Source organism: Dendrobates tinctorius, unplaced genomic scaffold (genome assembly GCF_039654945.1).
Source record: "Dendrobates tinctorius isolate UK_male_01 unplaced genomic scaffold, ASM3965494v1 ptg000120l, whole genome shotgun sequence".
Taxonomy (NCBI): domain Eukaryota; kingdom Metazoa; phylum Chordata; class Amphibia; order Anura; family Dendrobatidae; genus Dendrobates; species Dendrobates tinctorius.
Window position 1 is genome coordinate 45,202,913 of NW_027361788.1, and position 24,967 is coordinate 45,227,879.

Below are 24,967 nucleotides of genomic sequence, written 5' to 3' on the forward strand. Positions count from 1 at the left end.
GCTGCCTGTGACCAAAGTGACGAGAGGATAATGGAGATTTTGAATCTCTGCGTACACTTGTGGACACTGGACACTTGTGGATTGTGTGCGGCCCACTGATATCTGAGCGCTATGTGACACGCTCGATGGCACAGCTGCCTGTGACCAAAGTGACGAGAGGATAATGGAGATTTTGAATCTCTGCGTACACTTTTGGACACTGGACACTTGTGGATTGTGTGCGGCCCACTGATATCTGAGCGCTATGTGACACGCTCGATGGCACAGCTGCCTGTGACCAAAGTGACGAGAGGATAATGGAGATTTTGAATCTCTGCGTACACTTGTGGACACTGGACACTTGTGGAATGTGTGCGGCCCACTGATATCTGAGCGCTATGTGACACGCTCGATGGCACAGCTGCCTGTGACCAAAGTGACGAGAGGATAATGGAGATTCTGAATCTCTGCGTACACTTTTGGACAGTGGACACTTGTGGATTGTGTGCGGCCCACTGATATCTGAGCGCTATGTGAGACGCTCGATGGCACAGCTGCCTGTGACCAAAGTGACGAGAGGATAATGGAGATTTTGAATCTCTGCGTACACTTGTGGACAGTGGACACTTGTGGATTGTGTGCGGCCCACTGATATCTGAGCGCTATGTGACACGCTCGATGGCACAGCTGCCTGTGACCAAAGTGACGAGAGGATAATGGAGATTTTGAATCTCTGCGTACACTTTTGGACACTGGACACTTGTGGATTGTGTGCGGCCCACTGATATCTGAGCGCTATGTGACACGCTCGATGGCACAGCTGCCTGTGACCAAAGTGACGAGAGGATAATGGAGATTTTGAATCTCTGCGTACACTTGTGGACAGTGGACACTTGTGGATTGTGTGCGGCCCACTGATATCTGAGCGCTATGTGACACACTCGATGGCACAGCTGCCTGTGTCCAAAGTGACGAGAGGATAAGGGAGATTGGATTGCTTTTAAAAAAGCAGTTTGCGGAGCAGTGGGTAAACAGCAATGCCAGCGTGTCAGGAAGCCTTAAAAGGCAGCCCAACAACCAACACCACTGATACACCACAATATAGCCTCCCCTTGCACTGCACACACAGTGACTTGTGTGTTGTGCAGGCCAAATCGCTAGCAGCAGAAGCAGTTTTTTTGTCTTCTTCCCTGCCTAACGCTCTCCCTACAGAATCAGCAGCAACCTCTCCCTATACTAAGATCGGCAGAAGTAAGATGGCGGTCAGCGTGCACGCCCTTTTATACCCCCTGTGACGCCCACCAAAGCAAGCCAATCACTTGCATGCCCTTCTGAAACATGGTGGTGACCCGTGCCTATGTCATCACGTTGCCCACAGTGTCCGTGGATCCTGATTGGCTGAAAAAGAGCGCAAAACAAACTTTTGAAACGCGACTTTGGCGCGTAAGTCGCCGACCTCGTGGCCGACCTCATCCTAGGGTCGGGTTTCGTTTCATGAAACCCGACTTTGCCAAAAGTCGGCGACTTTTGAATTTTTTCGACCCATTTCGCTCAACTCTAGTTGAGACATTTTTGATAAAAATCAGCTGCCATCTACCAGGATGATGAAGGTGAAATGAGGGTGGACATTTCAGTAAGATGATGATCTCAAACATGCAGCCAAGGAATCTCTCAATTGGTTTCAGAGAAAGAAAATAGAGCTGCCATAATGGCCGAGATGTGATGAATGTTTGTGTGGAAGAACGGGCCAAAATCACATCTGAGCAATGCCTGCGACTAGTTTCTCCATAAAAGAGGTGTCTTGAAGCTGTCAAGTCCAGCAAAGGCTTTTGTACAAAGTATTAAATAAATTTCAGCAAACATGTTCAATACTTTTTTCAGGTGTCATTTCTCATTATTACACATAATTTATGGACATTTATGCTTTATCCATGTGTACTGGATGGGTTGTTACCAACATCTGGTGAGAATTGTATGTCAATAGCACATTTAGAAAAATATTTACTTAGAAAATTGGTGATGTGTTCAATACTTATTTCACCTGCTGTAAATAATGACCATTGTGTGTGTAAAACCATTGCTTATGATAAAGAACAAATCAACCTTTACCTTCCCTAGTGATAAAGTTGTCTTTTTTATTTCACTTTGTACTGAAAAAAAAATTGGTTTGTGTCAAAAAACAAGACTGACCTGTGCTAGATTATATACTGTAACACCATCCCCTATGTCAAATTTAGGGGCTGGAGATGCAAATAGGGCATTGGAAATGCAATTTATAATATGTCCATTTACAGTCTGTAAAGCATGTTTTGTAGTTTTACCTGAAACCATCTCGAAACAAGTTGTCGATTTGTTACTTTGAATTTTGGAAAAGTTCCTCTAATCACAAATTTTCTAGAGAATATAGCATATTTATGTACACCGTGTTTTTCCATATCACTAAAACCTTCAACTTTCTGTTACGGATCTGTACACTTTCAATTTCCAGCTTTTAGGGTAAAAAAAATAAAGTCACAGATGACAAGAAAGAGAATGAGGATGGAAAAAATGATATGGAGCACAATGAATGAGTTAATAATTCCCCATCAACATCTTCAGAACACTTTTTTCTACTTTCGTCATCACTACTAGTTTTCTCTAGAAAAGGGGAACAGAAGACGATACACAAAATTGTGGAAGGGCAGCATAGGTTTTTGAAAATTTGAATTGGAGTCCATAATTTTGGGGTTTAAGACAATGTAATGATTAGGTAAAGGCCATCAATCTTATAATGTTCGGTTATCATGATGTTTAGGATAAATTCCCATTGCTTTCCTCATGGCAAATTTTACCTCCCGATTTCTCAAGCTATAAATAATGGGGTTCAGCATGGGCGTCATAACGGTATAGAGCACAGCCACCAGTTTGACATCTTTGTCCATGGCATAGGTGGAAGAGGGCCATATGTAACTGAAGATCCCACTGCCGTAATATAGAGCCACGACCATGAAGTGAGAGGCGCAAGTGGAGAAGGTCTTTCGACGACCTTGGCTGGTGCTAATCTTTGTAACCGCAGAAATGATCCGGCCATAGGTCACCAATATAAAAATGAGGGGCCCCATCCCAGCAATGACGACCACTATCATGAACAGTCCCTCCCCGACTTTTGTGTCAGAGCAAGACAACTTGAAGAGCGGAGTAACATCACAGAAAAAATGGTCAACCTTGTTTGGACTACAAAAGTCAAGATGGCATACAGAAACAGCTTGGACCACAGAGTTCAGAAGACCACTGGCCCAACAGGCAAGTACGATTCGAATTCTTACAGCTCTACTCATAATGAGGGTGTAGTTGAGTGGAAAGCAGATGGCCACATACCTATCATAAGCCATGACCGTAAGAATATAACACTCCACCACCATGAAAAGCTGGAAAAAGTAGAGTTGGGTGACACATCCAGCATACGAAATTGACTTCTGGGCTGTGACCAAAATTAACAAGAGCTTGGGGACAGTGACCGAAGACAAAAGGATGTCAACCGCGGCAAGGTTGGCCAGGAAGAAGTACATAGGCGTGTGGAGTTTTCGGTTCGAGGAAATGACGCTCAGAATAACTATGTTTCCTATCACTGTGATTAGATATATGGCCAGGAAGATGAGAAAAAGGAGGATCTGAGGATCTGCTGTTTCCGAAAGCCCAACAATCAGAAAGATGGACACCGATGACTTGTTAGAGTGTTCCATTGGAGACGAGATGATCTAAAAGGTTAAGAGACTACTAGTATTAGGTAGAATGGATTTATTTACCTCTTTATTCACAGTGTCATATTGGCCATCTTAGCCTCATGTCCCATATCCTTTAGTTACCTCAAAGGGGCTCTAAAATAAGTTCTTTCGCAATATAATCTATTACTCCATGCCTACTTTCAGTACTAAGAAACCCAACCACACAAAAGCAAATTTTAGAAGGTTAATTGGGCATATCTACCTTTAAGACACACTTACAAAATTGGTGACCTTTATCGCACTGCACAAAAGATGTCATCCCTCATGTGATGCCCAATGGGTCTCACGACTAATTGGAGACAAGTTCAAAAATACTAGGACTAATACTAAGATCTTTTTGGCGTGTGGATTATGATTCATTCATTCATTTGTACATAACCCACATTAGACACTCACTTATTTTTTTGCCCCTTTATGGCCACTATTACAAATTTCTACAATTCTGGTCAGAGACATCCGTACGTCTATAAGAAAAGGCAGTGTCTGTGTAAGGAGAAGGACTGGACCAGGCGTACCTTTTCCGTTGCGGATCTGGAACTGTCGGGGCTGTCACCCAAGTTTCATGGGGGAAATCTTAAAACCCTGGACCGACCTTTGCATTCAGTGTTAGGGGGTGAGGTTATACAAAAGAAGCTGCAGCACGCTGGAAGCCGGGCAGATTTGGAGGAAATGTGCAGCACGCAGGAGGATATAGTCAGAGCTCTGACCTTTGTGCAACGGGATGGAGCAGGCTCAATCCTTAGGGGCCTCAGACCCTCAACCAGAGACTGCCGACAGAGACCAGCAAAGTATACGCTGACACCGGAGACTGTGAGTGACAAAGTTCTCTGTCAGGACATAGACGCGCACATGCTGAGATCGGAAAGCCGAGTGACCCGCTGTGAACTGTATCCTGATACACCCGCTTGCATCTGCTCAGTGACATCATACTCTAGCAGTGTTAGACACCGTGACTGTACCTCTACTTAGTTTCCTGGACCCAGGACCCCCATCAGGACAACAAGGATACACCACCGCTGCCAGGACCCCGTCAGGACAGCGAGGATTCACCGTCGCAGCCAGGATCCGGAGCGCCATCTTCCTCAGGATGCCGCCGGACCCCTTGTGCACCATTGCCTTGGTGCCAATGATTGAATCCAGGATTTCAGAATCTGACGTCGTCGGACTGATAAGTGTTACATTACTGAACTTCCCTTTAAATTGCCTGCACCTGTTTCATTGCATGTTAACAATTTCTGCTCAAATCATTTATTCCCCTTTCCTCCCTGCCTGGAGTATCCACTGTTCAATTAAATCTCACGTTAACCCTTGCCCTGCCTCCGGTCCGTTACTGCATCCCACTACCTGCTCACATCTGTATTTCTGTATTTTACAATTTCTGCCTTTTTGACCATGCCGTACAGGCAACAGTGACTTCTGGGAGACCAGTATTTTAGGACTATAGATCAGTATATAGCACAAAAAGAATCAAAGGTAAAAAAAAAAAATATGTAGCCACAAAGTCCTTAACCTGATGCAGGAGATTAATAATGGAGAAAATGATACATTCCCCTAAATAACAAAAAAACATATATCCGTAAGACCAAATGTGCAGTTAGGTCAAATTGTCTTACAGGATTTATGCCCTCACCATCCAGTTGTATACTATATAACACCGATCTTAGCCGGTTAACCTATTTAGCTGACATGGTCAATAGCATCTAAGGGGGTTTAAAAAAGGAAGAAGGTTCCTGCTTGTTTTATGCTGTAGGAGTATTACAATGTGGTATATAAATGGCTTGGTGCACATATAGTGAGTAGTGACCCATCCTGTAGACTGTGAGCCCTCGCAGGCGGGGTCCTCTCTGATTCTGTACTTGTGTGTGCCTTGTAATGCTCATGTTTATCGTGCTTGTCTTTGTATGCCCCTTTTTCACATGTAAAGCAACATGAAATAAATAGCGCTATAAAAATGAATAATAGTAATAATAATAATAATAATAATACTACAATAAAAAATAAATTAACATGTTATATTTTCTGCATTGTGAACCCCATAAAAATAAACTACAGACTATCTCACATGCAGAGTGAAGAGATGTGTACTGTACTGTCCTTGGTTTCATCTGTGTAATGTGTATGGAGCTGCTGCCACTGAGGAAGCATCCCAGACTCACTTTAGGTTACTCTTCATCTTTTTTTACTCCCTAATTCCCAAAAACCCAGCAGGATCTCAAATGCATGATGATGTACTGGCAGATTAGTGACCCCAAACCTAGTGACAGGTTTCTTTTTAAAGTTTTTTCTTTTAAATAAGATCCTATCCCAATATGTAGTAGGTGTAATAATTATGTCAAATACTCATAATTAGAAATGTAGTATAGTTCTTCTGATTCTCTATGTCGCTTACTCTATGTGCAGGGTATTGCAGTAACTTAGGTATCCATGGTTGCGAGCACTTATATATATAATGACAGTTAGCCACTACTGGTTATAACCATGGATACCTAAGCTACTGCAATGCCCTGCACATGGGGTAAGAGACATAGTGAATCAGAAGAACTATACTACATTTCTAATTAGTGGTATTTGATAATTGTGTCATTATTATTAGATTTACTACATATTGGGATAGGATCTTGGAGATGGGAATACTCCGTTAAGTGCTTTATAACTCACTAATATATTTTGTATTTTAATTTATCACCATTTGTAAGATATTTGCTTGCTGTCTGTAAATGAGAACACTCTTGTCAGCTGTATACTAGATAACTCTGATCTCTGCTATGGGCCATGGCATCTAAAGTGATTAAATAGCCAAGATCAGTTAGGGTTTGCTCACATATGCGTTTCATATGAGAAAACTTCCCATCGCATTGCGCATTGCTACATTGTTAGTCAAAGAGACAGTGCTCATCTGCGAGTATTTCCTCACCTGGAATTGGGGTGAGGAAAATTTTGCAGCATGCCGCGTATGGAAACAGCCAAGACTCACCAATGAAAGTCAATGAGTGCAAGAAAAAAAAATTGCAAGGCACACGGACCATGCATGTGCTGTGCAAATTTTATGCACCCATCTGATAGGAAACCCGACATTTCATCAGCCGAATAGAGTAAATTCACAGCGTGAATCGTCAGATAACAATAGTAGAGCTATATAGATGGAATAAAAGAAAAAAAGGTGAGGTCTCTCATATTATTCTTAACTGGCTGAGGGAAAGCAGACAGCTGGGGCTGATGTTTATAGTCTGGGAAGGGAGCAATAAACATGGAGCTTCCCAGGCTATTAATATCAGCGGACAGCTGTCTACTTAGCCTTTACTGGTCATTAACAAGGAGTGACCCCCAAAAAATAACATGGGATCCACCCTATTATTAATAACCAGCAAAGGCTAGGCAGACATCTGCGGGCTGATATTAATAGCTTAGGAAGGGAACATGGATATCGGCTCCCTCCCAGACTAAGAACATCTGACTTCAGCTGTCCCAGAAATGGCGCATCCATTAGATGCACCAATTTTGGCTCTTAGCCTCTGCTCTTCCCACTTGCCATGGTGCGGTGGCAAGTGGGTAATAGTATTGGGGTTGATGTCAGCCTTGTAATGCCGTGTAAAGTATAGCGTGGCACTACTACAGGGTGCACAAGTAGGTTACCCAGACCCAAGTGAATAATAAAGTAACTTGGCACTCAACTGAATGATCCTTTTTGAAAATAAGTTTTTATTGTGGCAGTCACAAAGGACGTTTCGGCCTACAATTGGCCTTCGTCAGTCTGCCGACTGCTGCAGATGATGAAGTTAATAGTGGAGAATTATATAAGATCCTATTACAAGGCAGTAATTTTGGAGGTTACTGCAATGACCAACTGTCTATAACACGTGTAGTGCTCTGGTGAATCCGGGAGAAATTGGAACAGGCAATGGAGCTTAAGTCTCTAGGGGCTTTATGCCTGTAAGAGTTTATACCTGGTGGGTATGGGTTGTGACTGCCACAATAAAAACTTATTTTCAAAAAGGATCATTCAGTTGAGTGCCAAGCCTTGTAATGTCAGCTGACAAAAAGCCCAGGGGTTTGTATTGGAGAAGCATCTATAAGAGAGCGCTGCATTGATAGCGAAAAGCACCAAACATTCATTTGCCACTTTCTACATTTCTAACTCACATTTCACTGCCTAGACAGCACACAACTGTATCCTCATCTCAGATGAAAGCAGCGCTCCCTTTGTATGTAACCTGTGAAAGTAAAGACCAGTGTTCTCATATACTCACAAGAAGCTCAAATGGTAAGAATATACAATACAAGGGGCATGGTGATTTCCTAAGTCTAGCACTCCATACATCAGTATTACGTTTGAGTACTATGTGCCTCTTATTAACTTTGGAGCATTTTTGTCTGTCTGTGAACCAGAAAAGCAAATCTGTGACACCTATATGCTGGCGTAGGTTAGTGCTATATTTTATACCCATTTCTTATAAGTTATGATAAATCTATTGGTCCTCCTCTACTTTTATGAGTTTTAAAAAAGTGCAATGCGAAAGAAAGTTAAACTTTTTTTTAGCAAAAATCAGGTTTGCACCCAAATTTGTGACATTTACAGGCCCAAATACATTAATATTCAATATTTTATTGTTGTCATTCACTGCATGAAAAGCTGCCATATAGTGCACAGTACCGTGCAGTGACCTAAAGCTGCACAAATCTTAACTGCGCTCATGCTAAAATTAAAAAATGTCCCAAAATTAGAAAAAAAATGTTAAAAAGGTAAAAAGGTGAAAAAATATTCCAAATAAAACAAAATACTGGTATGCAAAAATCATAGATGAGATGGGCCTATACTTTCTATTCCAAAATAAATAGAAATTCCCAGAATGTTTGCAAATGAAGAATCCAACTGCTCAGTAATTAACATAGCTAAAAAGTAAGTACACCTCCTGGTGTAACTCTGCAGTCTCTGGCATCATACTCACAGTCTTTCCTCAGGCATACACGTTCTGTCTCTCCGCTCCTATAAAACCCTTTAGAGAGATCCCCTTGTGACTTTGTTACTTCGGTTACTGAAAACTTTTCTAGAAGTTTAATTGCCTCAAAACTTTTCACTCAAAACTTTTTCTGCAGCTCATAACAATAAATAAAAAAACACAATAAAAACATATATTCTCTGAAAAGTGGCGCAACAAAAACATTTGTACAAGTTATCTGCTGCTTGCTGAAACCTGACTACACTCACTGGCCACTTTATTAGGTACACCATGCTAGTAACGGGTTGGACCCCCTTTTGCCTTCAGAACTGCCTCAATTCTTCGTGGCAGAGATTCAACAAGGTGCTGGAAGCATTCCTCAGAGATTTTGGACCATATTGACATGATGGCATCACACAGTTGGCGCAGATTTGTCGGCTGCACATCCCTGATGCGAATCTCCCGTTCCACCACATCCCAAAGATGCTCTATTGGATTGAGATCTGGTGACTGAGGAGGCCATTTGAGTACAGTGAACTCATTGTCATGTTCAAGAAACCAATCTGAGATGATTCGAGCTTTATGACATGGCGCATTATCCTGCTGAAAGTAGCCATCAGATGTTGGGTACATTGTGGTCATAAAGGGATGGACATGGTCAGCAACAATACTCAGGTAGGCTGTGGCGTTGCAACGATGCTCAATTGGTACCAAGGGGCCCAAAGAGTGCCAAGAAAAAATTCCCCACACCATGACACCACCACCACCAGCCTGAACCGTTGATACAAGGCAGGATGGATCCATGCTTTCATGTTGTTTACGCCAAATTCTGACCCTACCATCCGAATGTCGCAGCAGAAATCGAGACTCATCAGACCAGGCAAAGTTTTTCCAATCTTCTACTGTCCAATTTCGATGAGCTTGTGCAAATTGTAGCCTCAGTTTCCTGTTCTTAGCTGAGAGGAGTGGTACCCAGTGTGGTCTTCTGCTGCTGTAGCCCATCTGCCTCAAAGTTCGACGCACTGTGCGTTCAGAGATGCTCTTCTGCCTACCTTGGTTGTAACGGGTGGCAATTTGAGTCACTGTTGCCTTTCTATCAGCTCGAACCAGTCTGCCCATTCTCCTCTGACCTCTGGCATCAACAAGGCATTTCCGGCCACAGAACTGCCGCTCACTGGATTTTTTTTCTTTTTCGGACCATTCTCTGTAAACCCTAGAGATGGTTGTGCGTGAAAATCCCAGTAGATCAGCAGTTTCTGAAATACTCAGACCAGCCCTTCTGGCACCAACAATCATGCCACGTTCAAAGGCACTCAAATCACCTTTCTTCCCCATACTGATGCTCGGTTTGAACTGCAGGAGATTGTCTTGACCATGTCTACATGCCTAAATGCACTGAGTTGCCGCCATGTGATTGGCTGATTAGAAATTAAGTCTTAACACACAGTTGGACAGGTGTACCTAATAAAGTGGCCAGTGAGTGTATATTATACCTCTGATTTTGCAGGACATAAAAACTGCCAAATTGCAGATGAGTAGCACACAAGTCCCATTTCATATGCGATTTACATTAAAGTCTATGGCAAGACTGTTGCCTGCAAAGTATGACCAGCGACATAAAATCACAAACATTTGGAAACATTTGTGACTCTGAGTCACAGTTGCAGGTTGCAACACGGTGCCATAGAAAATCATTACCTGCAATGTGTCACTGCAATTTTAGTGTCTAGCTGTAGCCTAAAGGCCCTTTTACATTTAGGGATGCACCAGCGATCCGACCAGCGATCCGACCCGGTCAGGATCGCTGGTGCATCGCTAAATGATCGCTAGTGAGCTTTCATACAGAAAGACCTCACAGCGATGCAGCAGCGACGCAGCGCACGATACTTACCATTTACACACAGCGATCCAGACGTCCTCCCGCCCGCCTCCACGCGTCGCTCGTCGTCACAGCAGGAAGTCTCAGCAGGAAGCGCCCGACGAGAAATGGAGCCGGACATTCTCGCACGATCAGCGATGGACAGCGGGGGAGCCGGTCGCTGGTAAGTATCACACATAGCGATATCGCTAGCAATATCGCTATAACGTCACAAAACCAGTGACGTTTTAGCGATATTGCTAGCGATATCGCTTAGTGTAAAACCCCCTTAAATCTGGCCTAATAATGCCCATAGACAGGAGATAGCTACTGGCCCTCAGTTGTCTATCATGACTCCTCTATTGACATAACCACTAGGATAGAAGCAGGGAAGAAGAAAGCGGCTACTACACTAGACACCTCTGGCAGTGGGTTATGTCCCAAGATTAAAAAAAAGGATCAGAGTTTAAACTAAAACTACACCATTCTTTTCTCTCTGTCGTACTGAAGAATTGTGTGGACAGTCCCACTGGAATTGGTGGTTCTGGCTTACTGTGATATAATGTGTATTGGGTCTTAAGGCCCTTTTACATTTAGCGATGCACCAGCAATCCGACCAGCGATACGACCCGGTCAGGATCGCTGGTGCATCGCTAAATGATCGCTAGTGAGCTTTCACACAGAAAGATCTCACAGCGATGCAGCAGCGATGCAGCGCACGATACTCACCTTTCACACACAGCGATGAAGACATCCTCCCGCCCGCCTCCACGCGTCGCTCGTCTCACACAGCAGGAAGTCCAGCAGGAAGCAGACGACGAGAAATGGAGCCGGACATTCTCGCGCGATCAGCGATAACCAGCAGGGGAGCCGGTCGGAGGTATCACACATAGCGATGTCGCTAGCGATATCGCTATAACGTCACAAAATCAGTGACGTTATAGCGATATCGCTAGCGATATCTCTATGTGTAAAACCCCCTTTAAGGTTCCTGCCACATTCTTCTACAAATTATTTTTATTATTTATTTATATAGCACCATTGATTCCATGGTGCTGTTCTTGAGAAGGGATAACATATAAATTACAGATATCACTTACAGTAAGCAAACTAACAATCACAGACTGATACAGAGGGAAGAGGACCCTGCCCTTGCGGTCTTACAATCTACAGGATGGTGGGGAAGGGGACAGTAGGATGGGAGGTTGCAGCAGCTCCGGTGTTGGTGAGGTGGTAGCTCCGTTAGTGGTGAGGAGGCAGTGGGGACATTGCAGGCTGTAAGCTTTCTTGAAGAGGTGGGTTTTCAGGTTCCATCTGAAAGATCAGAATGTGGTTGATAGTCGGATGTGTTGGGGCACAGAATTCAAGAGGATGGGGGATATTCGGGAGAAGTCTTGGAAGCGGTTAAGTCAGGAGCGAATAAGTGTGGAGGAGAGAAGAAGGACTTGGGAGGACCGGAGATTACTTGAGGGAAGATATTGGGAGATTTGTTCAGAGATATATGGAGGGGACAGGTTATGGTTGGCTTTGTAGGTCAGTATTAGTAATTTGAACTGGATTTGCTGAGGGAATGGGAGCCAGTGAAGAGATTTGTAGAGGGGAGAAGCATAGGAGTAGCAAGGAGAGAGATGAATTTGTCGGGCAGCAGAGTTAAGGATGGACTGGAGAGGTGCGAGGGTGTTAGCAGGGATGCCACAGAAAATAATGTTGCAGTAGTCAAGGCGGGAGATGATGAGGACATGTACAAGCATTTTAGTAGATTGAGGAAAGGACACATTCTGGAAATATTTTTGAGCTGGAGGCGACAGGAGGTGGAAAGAGCTTGGATGTGTGGTTTGAAGAACAGGGCAGAGTCAAGGGTTACTCCGAGGCAGCAGACTTCCGATAGGAAGATCTGTGAGATGGAGGAAAGATGATGAGTTCAGATTTGTCTACATTGAGTTTGAGGAAGCGAGAGGAGAAGAAGGAAGATATGGCTGATAGACACTCCGAGATTCTGGACAGCAGAGAGGAGACATCTGGGCCAGAGAGGTAGATCTAAGTGTCATCAGCATAAAGGTGATGCTGGAATCCATGGGACCTTATGAGTTGCCCCAGGCCAAGTGTATAGATTGAGAAAATAGGGGTCCTAGAACAGAGCCTTGGGGGACTCCAACAGAGAGAGGGAGGAATGAGGATGCAGTATGGGAGTGGGAGACGCTGAATGTGCGGTTGGAAAGGTATGAGGAGATCCAGGATAGGGTGAGGTCTTTGATGCTATAGGAGCATAGGATCTGTAGTAAGAGGCAGTGGTCAACTGTGTCAAAAGCAGAGGACAGATCTAGAAGGAGTATAGAGTATTGTCCGTTAGCTTTGGCTGTAAGTACAGTTGTGGCCAAAAGTATTGACACCTCTGAAATTTTGTCAGATAATACTCAGTTTCTTCCTGAAAATGATTGCAAACACAAATTCTTTGGTATTATTATTTTCATTTAATTTGTCTTAAATGAAAAAACACAAAAGAGAATGAAGCAAAAAGGAAAACATTGATCATTTCACACAAAACTCCAAAAATGGGCCAGACAAAAGTATTGGCACCCTCAGCCTAATACTTGGTTGCACAACCTTTAGCCAAAATAACTGCGACCAACCAATTCCGGTAACCATCAATGAGTTTCTTACAATGCTCTGCTGGAATTTTAGACCATTTTTCTTTGGCAACCTGCTCCAGGTCCCTAATATTAGAAGGGTGCCTTATCCAAACTGCCATTTTTAGATCTCTCCACAGGTGTTCTATGGGATTCAGGTCTGGACTCATTGCTGGCCACCTTAGAAGTCTCCAGTGCTTTCTCTCAAACCATTTTCTAGTGCTTTTTGAAGTGTGTTTTGGGTCATTGTCCTGCTGGAAGACCCATGACCTCAGAGGGAGACCCAGCTTTCTCACACTGGGCCCTACATTATGCTGCAAAATTTGTTGATAGTCTTCAGACTTCATAATGCCATGCACACGGTCAAGCAGTCCAGTGCCAGAGGCAGCAAAGAAACCCCAAAGCATCAGGGAACCTCCGCTATGTTTGACTGTAGGGACCGTGTTTTTTTCTTTGAATGCCTCTTTTTTTCTCCTGTAAACTCTATGTTGATGCCTTTGCCCAAAAAGCTCTACTTTTGTCTCATCTGACCAAAGAACATTCTTCCAAAACGTTTTAGGCTTTTTCAGGTAAGTTTTGGCAAACTCCAGCCTGGCTTTTTTTTGTCTCGGGGTAAGAAGTGGGGTCTTCCTGGGTCTCCTACCATACAGTCCCTTTTCATTTAGACGCTGATGGATAGTACGGGTTGACACTGTTGTACCCTCGGACTGCAGGGCAGCTTGAACTTGTTTGGATGCTAGTCGAGGTTCTTTATCCAACATCCGCACAATCTTGCGTTGAAATCTCTTGTCAATTTTTCTTTTCTGTCCACATCTAGGGAGGTTAGCCACAGTGCCATGGGCTTTAAACTTCTTGATGACACTGTGCACGGTAGACACAGGAACATTCAGGTCTTTGGAGATGGACTTGTAGCCTTGAGATTGCTCATGCTTCCTCACAATTTGGTTTCTCAAGTCCTCAGACAGTTCTTTGTCTTCTTTCTTTTCCCCATGCTCAATGTGGTACACACAAGGACACAGGACAGAGGTTGAGTCAACTTTAATCCATGTCAACTGGCTGAAAGTGTGATTTAGTTATTGCCAACACCTGTTAGGTGCCACAGGTAAGTTACAGGTGCTGTTAATTACACAAATTAGAGAAGCATCACATGATTTTTTGAACAGTGCCAATACTTTTGTCCACCCTCTTTTTATGTTTGGTGTGGAATTATATCCAATTTCGCTTTAGGACAATTCTTTTTGTGTTTTTTCATTTAAGACAAATTAAATGAAGATACTAATACCAAAGAATTTGTGTTTGCAATCATTTTCAGGAAGAAACTGAGTATTATCTGACAAAATTGCAGGGGTGTCAATACTTTTGGCCACAACTGTAGATCGTTAGTAATTTTGGTCAGTGCAATCTCAGTGGAATGATGGGGGTGGAAACCAGATTGTAGATTGTCAAAGAGCAAGTTAGAGGAGAGGTGGGAGGAAAGTTCAGCGTGGACATGCTGCTCTAGGAGTTTGGAAGCGAATGGGAGCAGTGATATGGGGCGATAGATGGACAAAGCGGTTGGATCGAGGGTTGGCTTTTTGAGGATAGGCGTGATTGTAGCATGTTTGAAAGTAGAAGGGAAGGTACCAGAATTTAGTGATAGGTTGAAGAGGTGGGTTAGGGATGGGATAAGAGTGGTGGTGAGGTTGGGGAGGAGGTGGAATGGGATAGGGTCAAGTGCACAGGTGATGATGTGTGATTTGGAAAGGAGACAATTAAGCTCCCCTTCAGTGATGTTGGAGAGGGAGGTTATGGGGTTTGGGCATTGGTCTTGTATACAAAGGGGTTGTGGTTGTTGAACAATTAAGACTTGCCTTGTTTGGTCGATCTTATTTTTAAAGTGTGTGGCAAAGTCCTCAGCAGAGATGAGGGAGGTTGGAGGGGGCAGTGGTGGACAGAGGACGTAGTTAAAAGTTTTGAATAACTGTTCGGGGTTGTAAAATAGGGAAGATAGGAGGGTTGTGAAGTAGGTCTTTTTAGCAGAGGTGAGGGCAGATTTGAAAGCGAGTGTTGTCTGTTTGAATGCAATGAAATTATCTTGAGAATATGTTTTCTTCCAATGTCGCTCTGCAACCCTGGACACTTGCTGGAGCTTTTTAGTGATGTTATTGTGCCACGGTTGTCTATTGATACATCACACTCTGCCACGAATGAGAGGGGTGACTGTGTCAATAGCTGATGCAAGAGTGGCTATCAGGACTCAAAAGTCTGGACCCTGTCAGCGTCGGCAAACTGCCACGCCGAGCAGGGTGACTTACCCCCACTATGGGAGAGTGCGGGGTCCAATACAGTAGTGACGGTTTAAGCAGACAGGACCTGCGGCACTGAAAATAGTAAGGCGTCCCAGGACCTAGATCATGTGACTGCAGGGGGCGAGGCTTAGCGTCCTACTGCTGCAGATGATATAATGTACCTACTGCAGGGAAACTGTAGTAGAGGAAAACGCAGGTCAGACAAGCCAGGAGGTCACACACAGAGCAGGCAGCGAGGTACAGGAGGGATAATCACAGAACGGTCAATACGTAGCCAGGGGTCATACACAGAGCGGTAGCGCAGTACAAGAGGGACAGGTAGAACTCGTAACAGGGACAGAACCGGATCAAAACCAAACAAGCAAGCAAGATATCAGGCACAAGGCACACGTATGCACGAGGTCAACTGACTCAGCCGAGGGCAGGAGTATAACTGACACCGGACCTAGGTCAAGTGAGCATTAAATAGCCGCCCTCTGCCAGAGAGAGGCAGAAACAATTAACCCCTGTCTGACCAGGATGGGCCAAAGACAAAGCCCTTCCTGGATCATGACAATGGCATTGTAGAGAGCAGTGGCACTGTCTGTGTCGTGGAGTGAGGATATGGTAGCCAGTAGTAGAATAGAGTCAGAGAGCGTGTGGGTGTCTAGGTGTGCGAGGTTTCTGCGGGGGTGCGCATGTTGCTGGACATAGGTGACAGGTGAGGAGGACAGGGATGAGAAAGTGAGTAGATGGTGGTCGGATAGAGGGAGAGGAGAGGTGATAAAGTTAGATAGAGAGCAGAGACAGGTGAAGACCAGGTCTAATGTATGTCCGTCTGTGTGGGTGGCTGAGGAGGACCACTGAGCAAGTCCAAAAGATGAAGTACGAGACAGGAGTTTGGAGGCTGTTGACTGAAGGGTATCAGTAGGGATGTTGAAGGATGTCAGTGGAAAGAAAGTGAAGAAACCAGGTAGAGAATTGGTCAATAAAGGCAGTGGCCGGGCCCTGAGGTTGGTATATGACGGTCACTTGGAGTTTGGAGGGAGAGGAGATGCGGACAGAGTGGACTTCAAAAGATGGGAGGATAAGGGAAGGTAGAGGTGGGATTAAGTTAAAGGTGCAGTTAGAAGAAAGGAGAAGACCCACACCTCCACCGTTGCCAGGACGAGGAGTGTGGGTGAAGTGGAGGCCGCTGTAACACAACGCAGCAGGGAAGGTGGTGTCAGAGGGTGTCAGCCATGTTTCTGTGAGGCCCAGGAAGGCAAGATTGCGAGAGAGAAAGAGGTCATGAATTACATGAAGCTTAATGCATATGAAGTGGGCATTCCAGAGTACTCCAGAGAGAGGGAGCAGGGGGTGGGCGTCAAGGGTACGTGTTTTACATTGGAGAGATTTTGGTAGTTCATATTAGATAGGGAGTGGTAGGAAGGGGAATTAATGGGAAGTATTAGCTGTGGTGGTCCAGGATTGGGAGATATGTCACCAGCAGTGAGGAGAAGCAGAGTGATGGAGAGCAGGTGAGAGAAAGAGAGTGGCCAGCTTGTTCTAAGTTTTGTTAGGACAGATCTGAGGTTGAGGAGCAGGTCAGCAGAGGAGGTCAGGTGTTAAGGTAAGAGGGAAGGGGAGATGATTATTTGGTTAGAAGGTGCTGGGGTTAGGGGATAGCGAAGGAGGGTGAGGATTATTGGAGCAAACACTGTAAGGGCATAGGACAAATGATTGGTGGTGGTTTCCTTCACCACTGCTTCTGGACAAAACATCCTACTAGACACAACATGCTATCAGGCAGAATATCATACAGGATAGAAAATCCTACCGCACAGAATATCCTGTTGGACAAAACATCCTACTGAATAGAATATCTTACTGGACAAAACATTCAACCAGAAGGTACATCCTACTGGACAGAAGATCATACCGGATAGAGCATCCTACTGGATAGAGTATCACAGCCGAACAGAACATCCTATGGAACAGAATATACTACTGGATAGATTATCATGCAGGACAGAACATTCAACCGGACAAAACATCCTACCGGACAGAGCATCCTACTAGACACAACATCCTACCAGACAGGATATCAGGCTGGACAAAACATTCAACCAGAAGGTACATCCTACTGGACAGAACATCATACCGGATAGAAGATCCTACTGGATAGAGTATCACAGATGGACAGAACATCCTATGGGACGGAAAGAATATTCTACTGGATAGATTATCGTGCAAGACAGAACATTCAACCGGATGGAACATCCTACCGGACGGAACACCGGACAGAGCATCCTACTAGACAACATCCTACTGGACAGAACATCCAACCGGGCAGAACATCCTACCGGACAGAACATCCTACAAGACACAACATCCTACCAGACAGAACATCCTACGGGACAGGACATCCTTCTAGACACAACATCCTACCTGACAGAACATCATACCGGACAGAACATCCTACTAGACAGAACATCCTACCGGACAGAACATCATACCGGACAGAACATCATACCGGACAGAACATCCCACCAGACAGAATATACTAGCTGACAAAACATCCTACTGTAGTGTAAATAACCACTACCCACCCCTTGTAGAAGAATGTGGTAAGACCCTTAAAATCCCATACACATTAGATCAAAGTAGGCTGTCAATAAGGAGCAGTGGAGGAAACCACTTCTGAGATAAGGGCCCTTCTGAGGTGTTTGAATCAGTAGTGTTGTGGCCACAATCTACTATAATCAAGGGTCACTTCACTTTGTGATTGTGAAAAATAAGACCCAACCTGAAGATAAATAGTAACTTATTCCAATCTGGGTCTGAGACCCCACTTAACTCATTTTGATATTTATTTAGAATCTTTGAAACTCATATATTCTTACTCTTGCAAATTTTTGGGAATGTTTTATGTGTATACATTTCAAACAACCTTTTATTAAGTGATAACAGGTGACAAAACATAGATAACTGTAGATATTGAGAAATTATTTTATTCCCTTGCTCCCCAGTACTTTCTTCAGTGCCCGTTTTACATCCCTGTTTCTCAGACTATAAATAAGGGGGTTCAACATGGGTGTCATGATGGTGTAGAGCACAGCCACCACCTTAACATCTTTGTCCATGGCGTAGGTCGAGGAGGGCCAGATGTAGCTGAAAATCCCGCTGCCGTAATACAGAGCCACGACTGTGAAGTGGGAGGCGCAAGTAGAGAAGGTCTTTGAACGACCTCTCGCTGTGCTAATCTTTGTAACAGCAGAAATGATCCGGCCATAGGTGACCAAGATGAAAGTCAGTGGCCCCATCCCAGCCACCACGACTACAATCAAAAATAAAGCCTCGCCAAGACGAGTGTCAGAGCAAGACAACTTGAATAAAGGAGTAACGTCACAGAAGAAATGATCTACTTTATTTGGACCACAAAAATTAAGACGGGAGATTGAAATAGCTTGGACCAACGAGTTCACAAGGCCACAAGCCCAGCAGGCAATGACTGATCTGATCCTTACCTCCTGGCTCATTATGAGGGTGTAGTTGAGCGGGAAGCAGATTGCCACATACCTATCATAAGCCATGATTGCAAGGAGGTAGCACTCCGCCACCACGAATAATTGAAAACATGAAAGTTGGGTAACACAGCCTGAAAAAGATGTGGCCTTCTGACCAGTGACCAGAATGAACAAAAGCTTTGGGACAGTAACGGAGGAGAAGATGATGTCAATAATGGAAAGGTTGGCTAAGAAAAAGTACATGGGGGTGTGTAGCCTCTTGTCAAAGGAGATGACACTTAGAATCACAATATTGCCGATAATTGTGATGAGATAGATGCCAAGGAAGACAAGGAAGATCATAAGTTGAGGCTCTTCTGTGTCACATAGACCCACAACCAGAAATATGGACACTGATGACTGGTTTTCAGCTTTTGCCATGAGTTTACTGGAGATCTGGACAACAAGTAAAAAAAAAATTACAGAAAAGTCCGCAAAAAATTAACCATTAAATCTCTTAAAGTTTTTGAGATGGCCAGAAACTGATCAAAACGACTAAGAATTCTAAAAACAGATGTCTATGTATGCAATATGATGGGTATGAATGATGCATCTAGATAGACTTGTGATTGAAATTTTGGGTAAATCCTGGTCATTAGCTATAATAGCCTCCATAAAATCAGGAAAACCTTGACTGAAGAGTAAAACTCATTACCATTATATATTGCATAGATATTGTATGATACATTTTAGATCTTGATGGCTTCTCTCTTCACAAATAGTCATACAATGTGATTGTCATCAGATTAGGTCATCCTCAGGTTTTGAAATCCATCAAGTTCCTGGAAGGTTGATAGATATTGGTGGTTACTATGTTACATGTTGTTTGTACAACTTGACTCCATCTTACCTTGATAGCATCGTCCATGTAGAAGTCCATAATTAAGGTTTGTTCTTCTGTGGAATTTTATGTATGATGGATGGATGATGCATGATGGATCTACCTCATTGGTGTTGCCAGTCCGAATACCTATCATTAAAAATAAAAAATAGATATAATGGAACCAGTGTCTTGTTGCACAGTAGGTGGACTCCTCACCTGACCACATTTGCTCCTCCTCCAATATCACTCCTGCTGTTGCACTGAAATATTGGGTGAGAAACTGCAGCTGCATCTCCCTCCTCTCTCTCAACTATCTCTTTTACTTACTGTTTCACACTCTATAGATTTTTTTAGGGCTTAGGAGGATTTTGAAAAGTTACAAGCAAAGAAAAGAGGGGACTAAACTGCAGACTGGGTGAGGATGAAGATGCCACCTTTCCTTATATTTATAGCATTCTTACAAATTGGAAAATTGCAACCCAACTATAGCATTTTATGCTGATGGTAGGAGTAGGTGTGCTTGGCGCCAGTTATCTAATTCATGAATTTCAAAAGAAATTAAATTTTTTTTTAAAGCTATATCTGGTAGAATCTGTATCCTTTGTTGCACATTAATCCCACTAATGGGCTTGTCTAATCTTTTGTATTATTTATTTTCCTCCATATCATTGCTTGCTGTCTCAAACGGAAACATCCTTGTTTCTATTCATAGGCTATAAAACCCATTCTGACTGACTGCTTCTTACACATCTGCAGTTTATGACAAATGTACCAGTCTACAGTACTGACCTGTGCCTCACCAGATGTAAAACTACAAGTCCCAGCATGCTTAGGCTTATAGTTTTGGAAGCGCAGTGCTGCTATAAATGAGAGACCGCTGTCCCACCAATACAGCAGCGCAAATATTATTTTCTGTCTTGAACTGTAATATTGATGGTTGGGGCCTTGTTAGCAAAAGAGGATCCAGAAAGATCAAGAAACAGAGGTATTAAAGATGCTGATTTATCAACCATTGTAGATTATCAGATAGAAAAGCATCCAAATATAAAATGCATATATGCAAAATGCATAAAAAGCATTATAAAATATTAAGTTTCTAAAATCACATGAAAAGTAAAAAACATCCGTTATTTATATAAATATGAGAGGGAAAAAAAAGAAATATAACATACAAAACTAAACATAATGATATAAATAGCAAAAAATAACGAAAAAAATATACACTGAATATATTTTTTTACTTTTATGTCATTTTAGAACTTTATTTTATACTTTTTTTATGCAGTTTGCAATTTTTTTTTTATCTATATAGGTTTTCCTTTTTTATGTATGCTCTTTTATCTGATAATCCACAATGGTTGATAAACCAGTACTTTTAAGGCTATGTGCCCACGTAGTTTTTAGTGCTGCGGATTTCTCACTGCGTATTTTGTAAAATCCGCAGGACAAAAGACCTGTGGATTAGCCTGCGGTTTAGCCCTGCGGTTTCTCACCTTACAATGGTGAAGGTGTAAAACCGCAGTGGAAACCGCACAGAGAATTGACATGCTGCGGATTGTAATCTGCAGCAAATCCGCGCGGAAAAATTAGCAGCATGTGCACTGCGTGGTTTTATTTCCATAGGAAAAAAAGGTACTGTACAACGCAGCAAATCTGTTGCGGACCCGCAGGGCCAAATTCGCTGCGGATCCGCAGCAGAATCCGCAGCGTGTGCACATAGCCTTCTACCGCTGCTTGCTGATCAGTCTGTATCCTGTAACACCACAATGTTATTCAATTAGGTAGTGGTCATCTGCAAGTTTTCCCTCTCCTGGAATTAGGGTGAGGAAAAAAAATCGCAGAGTGCTGTATATGGCTGTGTAAAATTGCCAAGAATCACCAATGCAAGACAATGGGTGCAAGAAAAACAATGCACGGCACAAGGATCATTGTGTGTGTCATCTGATTTTTACGTACCCATCTCAAAGGAAACCCGACATTTCATCAGCCAAGTACAATAAATTCACAGTGTGACACGTCAGAATAGAAAAGATAGAATAAATATAAAGATAGAATAGATAGCTAGAAAGATGTCAGTGACATATATAATTAGCGCAGTGCGTACGTAGTTTACTGTACATGTATTTAACTAATAAATGAAATAAAAGAAAAAAATGGAGTGGGGTTCCCCTTATTTTTATCTATCTAGATAGATGATAGATAATAGATAGATGATTGATATCTATCTATTTATCTATTTATCCCATATCTATCTATAGATCTATTGCAACTCCAGCTCGAGGGCAAGCACCCTGAGAGTCTCAGCTACCTGCCGTGAGACAAAAGTTGACCATTCATTAACACCAATATTTTGCGTTTGTCATTTACAAATTGGAGCTGGTCGTGCATTTCACATTAGTTTTCAGCTGCACTATGGCAACATCTCAGATGTAGAGGAAAACTAAATGAAAAAAAAGTAAATTAGTAAGAAAACCATTGGCTGTGAATATGCCTGATACCAGCCTGGCTCACACATCTGTTTTTGATGTATTTTCAGCTGCCACACTGGTGATGGCAACAGAGACCCGGCTAAATCAGCTAAGAATGGAAGCTGCACACTGATCCTTGTGTGTCTAAATGAGGCTTGGGGGGCTACCACCAACCAATGTCTCAATGTCAGACACTAAGGGTGAGTGCACATGCCGAGGATTCACCTGCGGATTTTCCAGCGCGGATTTGCAGGTAAAGTGACCTGCGGTTTTTCCTGCAGATTTACCAGCGGTTTTCCCCTGCGGATTGACACCTGGACAATGGAACAGGTGTCAAACCGCTGCGGGATCCGCAGAAAGAATTGACATGCTGCGGATTTCAAACCACAGCAAATCCGCGAGGAAAAATCCGCAGCATGTGCACTACGGATTTGAAATCACATGGTACTGTACACTGTCTGCGGAACTGCTGCAGATCCGTAGGGCCAAAAACGCTGCGGATCCGCAGGAGAATCCGCAGTGTGTGCACATACCCTAAAGGGCTGATGATCGGGCACATATTTTCCATTCAGCGGTCATTTATTATTCTGTTTAGACCTGCCATTCGCACATCCCATGTGTACAGACCGATCGGTAATAGATGGTTCTGTGTGTATAGTCTGTCATTGTTCTCGGCAGCACTTGTCCTGTGTTTAGGCGACGATGTGCTGCCGATAATGCCAATTTTTTTTTTTTTTCAGGAAGCTTAGGGTGCATTTACACTGGTTGATTTTTGTGAACGAGCGTTCCTAGGAACAGTTATTTGCAGATAAGGGTCCAGTGTGAACATGAGGATTTTGAGGTGGATTTGCTATAGATTTTACCATTTGCTTTGCAAACAGTAAATTCTGATGGAAAAATTGACAGCATAAATTAACAGTCCAAAAGAAAAAACAAACAAAACAAATACCAAAAATTAAACACAAAATAATCCCCACAATACGTTTCAATGACATTGCAATATATATTTTTTTCAAAATGAATGTAATTTTACTAGTTGAATCTGCAGTTAAGTCATATGGTAGGAAACACGCTACAGTATATGGAGGCATCCTCCTCGCTGCTGTCATGGATGTGATGTGCCTGGCCTCATACTCACAGTCGGTCCTCAGGCCTCCGGCGCGGGCTCTATCCCCTGCTCTCATATGAACGCTCAGAAAACCCTTCAGAGCAAATCCCAAATGACGGCTCTGCACCTGGTGCCCAGGACGGAGACAAGAAAACCTGGCAAATAAAACAAAACATTAAAATGAAATAGGAAAAAAAAGAAAACTATAACTTTTTTAGGGCTCAGTCAGATGCCTGTGATCTATCCATGTTTGTTTCATAGAGAGAACAAGTGCCCATTATAGTCTATGGCGGTCCACATGTCTATGGTTTTACTTCTATGAAAAAAGCAATGTCTGAGTGAGGCCTTAGAGGCGTTTCCAGAATAACAAAAAAAATGGCTGCTTTCTTTCAGAAACAGGGCCACCACTGACCATGAATTCTCTCTGGTATAGCAGCTCAGCTCTGTTCACTTCTAAGGGTCTAAGTTGCAATACCAGACACCACCCATAGTCAGGGGTGGCGCAGATGCTGAATCAAGGCAGCCATGTTTTTTTAATCCTGGACACCCCCTTGAAGAAGAAATGTTGATGTACATGTTATATATACTCTACACCTTAATAAAGTCTGTGTGTCAGTCTTCACCGCCATTCTGGTAAAGTATTCCTTTTTTCAAATAACTTTATTGAAAATGTTTATGTCAATAAAACAGAACAGATGGGGTAGGGGAGGATACAGTAGAAAGAAGTTGCTGTACAGGAACAGTACAGTGGAAAGTATTGGGGGGAAAGGGGATAACTAAACACTTAACAGTAGTGTTTATAACCTATAATGCAGTTAATAGTTACTGTTGTTTCTTAAAGACAATGGTAAAGTATTCCTGAACCAAGCAGCTGTAGATGTCTCCAGATCGGGAAAACCCCTTCCTAAATCATTTCTTCAGGTGTATGCACCAAATTCTCTTGAACAGAGGCTCAGAGTCTTAGGACTATATTGATTCCTATTTTACCTTGTAATGAAATACTGCATAAAAAATGCTAACAGTTTCACTGCCTATTACTGTGATGTTGAGGGGCTGTTTTCAACTACAGTACAAGTGAAATGTAAAATGATAGGTCTCATTTACCAAAACATTAGAAATACCACTGTTGCCCATGGCAACCAATCAGAGCTCAGCTTTCATCTCTTAGGCCCCCTTCACACACCCGCTTAATAAAACGTACACATGAGACAGTCTGTTTTTACTATCCGTGTAGTTTTCTGTTTGCTGTCCATGTGTATGTGTGTAGCATCCGTGTGCTGTCCATGAGTATCATCCGTGTGCCCTCTGTGAGTACCATCCGTGTGTCGTCCGTGTGTACGTGTGTACCATCTGTGTGTCGTCCGTGTCTATCATCCATGTGACGTCCGTGTGTACCATCCCTGTGTTGTCCGGGTACGTGTATATCATCTGTGTGGTGTCCCTGTGTACCATCTGTGTGCCATCTGTGTGTACCACCCGTGTGCTGTCCGTGTGTACAACCCGTGTGCTGTATGTGTTTATCATTCGTGTGCTGTCCGTGTGTACCATCCATGTATCATCCATGTGTACGTGTGTACCATCCGTGTGC

General features: G+C 43.2%; 2 protein-coding genes across 2 annotated transcripts; both read right to left on the reverse strand.

Moving 5' to 3' along the window:
• Nucleotides 1–2,744: 2,744 nt before the first annotated feature.
• Nucleotides 2,745–3,701, reverse strand: LOC141046750 (olfactory receptor 5V1-like). Its single transcript, XM_073541394.1, has one exon. It carries the CDS (start codon nt 3,699–3,701, stop codon nt 2,745–2,747), a length of 957 nt encoding a protein of 318 aa, XP_073397495.1.
• A 14,718-nt stretch (nt 3,702–18,419) lies between these two features.
• Nucleotides 18,420–19,361, reverse strand: LOC141046788 (olfactory receptor 5A2-like). Its single transcript, XM_073541416.1, has one exon. It carries the CDS (start codon nt 19,359–19,361, stop codon nt 18,420–18,422), a length of 942 nt encoding a protein of 313 aa, XP_073397517.1.
• Between the last annotated feature and the right edge of the window lie 5,606 nt (nt 19,362–24,967).

Coding starts and splice junctions, on each gene's coding strand:
- LOC141046750 (XM_073541394.1), bottom strand. CDS start 3,701: ATGGAACACTCTAACAAGTCATCGGTGTCCATCTTTCTGATTGTTGGG.
- LOC141046788 (XM_073541416.1), bottom strand. CDS start 19,361: ATGGCAAAAGCTGAAAACCAGTCATCAGTGTCCATATTTCTGGTTGTG.